General features: G+C 36.0%; 1 protein-coding gene across 1 annotated transcript in view; it reads left to right on the top strand.

The window, feature by feature from the left end:
- Positions 1-505: 505 nt before the first annotated feature.
- RTKN2 (rhotekin 2) overlaps positions 506-6,000 on the top strand; it is a 28,010-nt gene continuing 22,515 nt past the window's right edge. Inside the window, exons 1-2 of the mRNA XM_050899236.1 lie at positions 506-681; positions 2,740-2,798. Of these exons, the coding sequence (XP_050755193.1) occupies positions 521-681; positions 2,740-2,798 (220 nt within the window). The 5' untranslated portion in view covers positions 506-520. The remainder of the gene's footprint in view (positions 682-2,739; positions 2,799-6,000) is intronic.

Genomic DNA, 6,000 nt, shown 5'->3' with positions numbered 1-6,000 from the left:
TAAGATGGCCAAAGAAGTAATGAGATTGAATTTCTGATCTAGAATATTTCAGATTTTTCCTGAGTTTAGAGTTTATTTTAGTAGGGATCACTGTAAAAAGTGGGATGTTAATTTATAAGCTTTGTTCAGTTAGGCTTCTCACTGACCATGTGAGGGAACCATATGTTGTTATCCTGTGAGTGACACATTGAGGCACATAAATTTTTAGTAACTTTCAGATGCTACAGTGAGTTAATTTTACTACCTGGTTTGGAATTTGCATGTATAATAGATATAGTGAATCTGTTACATCCTGTGTTTTACTCTTTCGTTCCTGAAGAGAGAACCATCATTTTACATTTAGTAACCATTGTAATGGCTGCATATAATTAAAACCTAGGGTTTTCTATCCCAACTATGAAATAAGTAGAACTTGTTACAAATTCAGGATATTGTTAGTTGGGTTTTTGTTTAGTCCTTTGTTTGCTTTTTGCATATCTAGGAATGCGACATCCAAGAGAAGATTAACTTCGAAATCCGCATGCGAGAAGGCATCTGTAAACTACTTGCAGTGAGCACGCAAAAAGACCAACTCTTGCAAGCGGTTAAAAACCTGATGGTTTGCAATGCTCGTATACTTGCGTACAGGACAGAGCTACAGAACCAAAAAGAAGAGCTGATCTCCTGCAGAACTGAAGAACGGTGAGTAACAGCTCAAATTCAAATGGAGCATTATGAAGAAGGCTTTCGCTTATGTGAATTCTTAACAGCCTGTCTAGGAAGGTGGATTTAAACCCTTCTTTCTGTCTTCCCCCGTACAAGGATACATTACTGCTGCCTTAAAACATTACTTTATAAGACCATTCCAGTATCTTCTTTTTACTTTAGAAAATTAAATACAAGCCATATTTTTCTGGGTAGATTTTATTATTGACATTAAACTATAATCCAGCATCTGAATATCAGGTAACATAATACACATATTTTGTTGATTACTTTTAGGATACAAAAAGGTACCTAACCAAGTCTGATGGAATGAACCAAAACTATCCAAGTCAGAATACACCTATTTCTACTTTTCAGTCTTTATGTTGTTATTAAAGTCCTGCTAATGATGGAATCATCGTGGTTAATTGGTACCCTCTGCTGGCCACTTGTGTTAACTACAGCAAAGTAATACAACAATAAATACGAAGAAAAATCAGTTTAGTTGAAAATATTCTCACGTTATAACTATTGAATGAGCTAAAGTATATGTGGTTTACTTGAATAATGTTATTTTTTTTTGCCTTATGGAATATGTTTTGGGTGCAATGTTGAGAATCATGGTGCAGATACACTATTGCTCTCAGGTTGTTACTTTAAATATTATATTGCAATTTAGTATAGAAACTCTTCGAGTACATGCTTAGCTCCAGTTAATTGTATCTATAGGAACAGTCCTGCTACTCTTTGCTTTCAGAAATGTGGTCTTATAGGAAAAATTTATTGAAGAACTGCATTTTCTGACTCTTATTGTGAAAGCTGATTTTGAAAACTAGCGCTTATAATGTGTGGTATTCTGTAATTATTGCAGTTGTATTGCTTTTTCCTACTAAGATAAAGACCTTTATAGTGATTCATCTTTTATTTATGTTTTTAACGATGGAATAATATCAAGTATGTATATATGCTGATTTACTCAACTCCTGGTCTTTGATGTTAGTGACCACAGAATGGTGGTGGCACATGTCCAGAACAGGGCAGAAGTACTTGGAGGTATACCTGAACAGCTGTATTGTTTTCTTACAGTCATAGTCAGCTGTATTGTTTACTTGATTTGTGTCTGTCATGCATTGCTTAGAGTTCTGTTTTAAGGGGTCCTTTGAATTGTCAGCAGAGGTTATTAGAAGAGATGTATGCTATAGAGTTATTTCTCTACCATTTAGATCATATCTTTGATAGCTGATAGTGCATTTGCAGTTCTTTTTTCAGTATTTGCTCAAGACTGGAATTCGGTTAAAGCTTAATCCAGATAAGATGTTGATGGCTGAGAGAGAAAATTCTAGGGTTTTCAAGTGAATTTTGTCCCTGTTTCTTGTTACGTGGGTCTGTAATCTGTGAGTTCTGAAGATGTTATAACTGCCACTGGAAGTCAGGATATTGGTAGCAGCTAGAAATTTTCATTTCGCCTCATTTGGTTAGGAGCAGTGGCAGATACAAGGAGAGCACTCTATTGTTACTCATTATCTACAGATTCAATTTAAGGTTGACCTTGAGATCTACACTCTGGCTACTTAGCGAACTGTCTGCCTGCCTGCATGTAAAATCACAATATTAGCAATGCAACATTTTGTAATTGGTCTCTATTAATAGAGGAGGCGGCAATTCTCTAACCAATAATAGAACCAATAAATTAAGTTGCTTATTCATTGATGCGTACAGAAGGGGAAAAGTTGATAACGTATTTGATTCTGTTGGAGCTGGAAAAGACAAGGAAGATTAATTTACTTGTCTTCTAATACCCAGGTTAAATAAGCTTTGGAGTAAAATCTTCTAGGGAATTAAGAAAATTGATGGTGTACCTTCCTTCCAGATTATCCTCAAGAATCTAATGACTCATATCTTAAACCAGAGATACCAAATTTAACTTTAAAGAAAAGCATTTGAAATGAGCTATAATATGAAAACCCTGACACTTTTTAATGTTTAAAGGGTTGAGTTTTAGAAGTCTAAATGCACAGATCTCAAACCTCGTTTTTCTTTTCTTCTTTTTGGCAGGTCTCCAGAAAATGGGACAAAAGCCCGGGTGGCATGCAGAGCGAAGGTTGCTATATCAGGTAAGCGGCTGGGTAGTCACTTAATTATAGGAGCTAACTGGCTCAAAAGTAACTTGTAATACAAATTATACAAACAAGATGGTATTTTTAAAGTGTGTATGTGATTCAGGGGTATAAATCCTCTTGTGCTTCAAGGGGACTTGTGCTTTTAAGTCACACAAGTGCTTTTGAAGATCCTACCTAGTATTTCCATTTAACTTTCAGGGACTTTCACAGTGGGAAATACTTTTTTCTGTTTGTCACTAAACACTGAATACATTTCAAAGCTAAATAAATGTAAATGTGCTGATAACTATTTTTCTTCCCACAAAGACAAACTTTGATGTGATCGTACAGGGTATGTCTAACAAATTGAGGGCAGAATTATAGCTAGTATGCAAATGGTATTTAGTTAATGCAGATTACATTGCTACAGCAAAGATATAGTGGTATGGCTTCAATGCAGACTAGTAACAAGAATATTTAACAGTGATTTCCGGTAGGCTGGTACACTGTTTACTGGCCTGTTCTCAAACTTCAGCACTATGAATTTATCATTTTGTTTGCCTGTGGCAATAGTGGATGTTACTACGTTCAGCATTCCTGTAGTTGTTCATTGTGGCTGTTCTGCTAGCTTTGCTAACAGATCTGTTTGTGCTCTCTGACCTGCTTCATTAAAAATAAAATAGTGTAGAAGGACTCACTACTTAAACTGTTTAAGTTAATTCTGCGTATTTTGACATATCTTTAAGCAAGGTAACTTCTAGTAGAAGAAGAGTGATGAGCACATGGTTCAATAATGTCTTCTGCCAGCACAGCTGTTTGCAGAGTGTGTATCTGTCTTTCCTCCTTATGGTAGTTGGATGAAAGCATCTGTTTGCCTGTCTGTGCTGTGGTTGCACCTTTCTTTGGATTTATAGTTATCTGCAGTGAAGACTTTGGGATCCTATAATACACTTTTGTTACCTTTAGAAAATCAGAATTGTGTAAGGACTCTATTTTTAGTATGAAAAATTTGTCTAGGATATGAAACATTTAGCTAGTTTCTTTTGATGGGACAAGAGAATAGAAGGATGAAATACACCACTTCCTGTTACGTGCCATCTGTTAATGATTCTGTCCTGTTACTAACATGGTGGTTCTCAAACTGGAGGTTATGATCCTCAGAAGTATGGCATAGAAAGAGGCATCAACTACCTCGTTGTGAACTCAAATCTGTGAGTGCTGGGATGCTGCCATGCCTCGTCCCTCTTCATATACTCGTGTCAGGAAGCCTAGCCAGGTCCAGTTTACAGCAGGAAAACCTAAATGTTCTTCTTGGCCTCTGCTGAGAGATTTATGCTTTCTATAGATCACCTGTTATTAACTCCTTATTTTCCACTGTGTGTGCCTGAGAAGCAGAGAACTGGGGTACATGAGAAGTAACTGGGGGGACAGGTTGTTTGTGCTTGGCAAAGGCAAGAGCCTCTGGGCAAGACAGATGATTGGGAGATCCTGAGATGACATTAATACATGCCTCCCTGGTTCCTCCTTGCGTTGTCCTCTGACCCATTACCCTGTGTCCATTTAGCATGCCAAATCAGGTCCTGTCTGCTTCCACAGCTGCAGTATGTTCACATCTGTAATGTCCCATTATTCTTCTTTCCCTGTCTTTCCCAATCCTTGTGTAGCAAATTGAGCATGCTGCGTTTCTTCTGTCTTGTATGCCGGCCTTCAGTGGATTTGCAACTGGAGTTGCCCTGCATGTTTGGAAGGCACACGTGCGTGTGCATGTGCCTGCCTTGTTGAGAATGCAGTTGTGAATACAGGCAGCGTGAATCAGGAGATGTCGTGACTGAATTGTCTGGGAGAGGCTGGAAATGAGGACTGAGTAGTAGTCCATGTAATATGACAGCGCATGTAATTTAAGAATTGAAGATATACAATGGATTTTTTAGGGGAAAGTAATCCATTCACTTATAAATATATTAGCGTATCATATGGTTAGTACATGCCAGAAGCTTAGACTATTACCAAAAAAAGTGCGATCATGTGGCCAACACCAAAAGTTCAGGAACAGCTATGCAGGAGTACTGAGGAATGTACTCCTACAGAAAGCAACTGTATGTCAGATACTGTGTGGGGAGTGCATTCCTTAATCCACAGATTTTCACACTTCTATTATTTTTACTTATTTATCCCCCACGTGTGTGAATAAATTATATAACTTATGTTATCTTATCAATCAATTATTTTGTCAGAAGACAATACATTAAATGTTGATCAAAAACATAATGATAGTTTAAAGTAATTTTATAAAGGAATCATTGGCTTTAAATCTGATTAATTGTAGTGTTTGAATGTATCCAATTTGAATCCACATGGATTTACAGCTAATGGTAACTGAAATTAAGGTGTGTGAAAATTGATCTTTGTTTTTGATAAATGGCAGCTCTTTCAATCCAAGAATGAATTGAAAACTGATTTACAAGTGTCATGTTAAACTTGTTCAAGTGATTGACTATCTATATCCTGATGATTTTCTGACTAAGGTGTAAATTTTTCAGCTAGCATGCTAATGAAAGTGGCATACAGAAGTAATCTTTAATCTAGTACTCTAATTGTTAACGAGACCTATTGAGTGCGTTAAAATTGTCATTCAGAGTTTGCTGTGATTCAAGATGAAAAAAGGCTTTTATTGTAACTATTTTCACATATTTATGTAAATTTAAGACCTTTGTCTTTTAGGAAAGAAACATTCTGTGCTTTGTCTCAGACTGATAAATATATATGTATTTAAAGTTTGAGAGAGACTTCTGTAACTGTTTTAATGAAACTATTTCTGTTTCCTTATTTTAAAAAACTAACTATTTTTAGAAATGCTTACTATGCAAGTGCATCTTTAGAAGTGAAAGGCAGTTTCAGAATGTGGTGACATTGATTTTTAGGAAGTTGTGGCAGTCTAAAGCTGTATACTGGCAGTTCGCTGTTGAAAATTCATTAGTTTTCATGGACAATTAAAAACAGATGAATTTGCAAGTTTCAAAATTGAAATAGCATGTATAATATAATGTCCCATAATATAATAAAAATTAACTTAAATTTAGATTTTTTCATTTAATAGAACTTCTGAAACAGAGTGACTGTATGCAGTTTCACTTAAATCAACAAGAAGTTTTGTGGGTAAACCCCTGTAGGAATACATGACAATCTAGTGCCAAAATACCACTGCTGTTTTGCATCT

The sequence above is a fragment of the Gymnogyps californianus genome, chromosome 6, assembly GCF_018139145.2.
Source record: "Gymnogyps californianus isolate 813 chromosome 6, ASM1813914v2, whole genome shotgun sequence".
Taxonomy (NCBI): domain Eukaryota; kingdom Metazoa; phylum Chordata; class Aves; order Accipitriformes; family Cathartidae; genus Gymnogyps; species Gymnogyps californianus.
The sequence above is the reverse complement of the archived record's forward strand: the minus strand, read 5'-3'. Positions and strand labels throughout refer to the sequence as shown.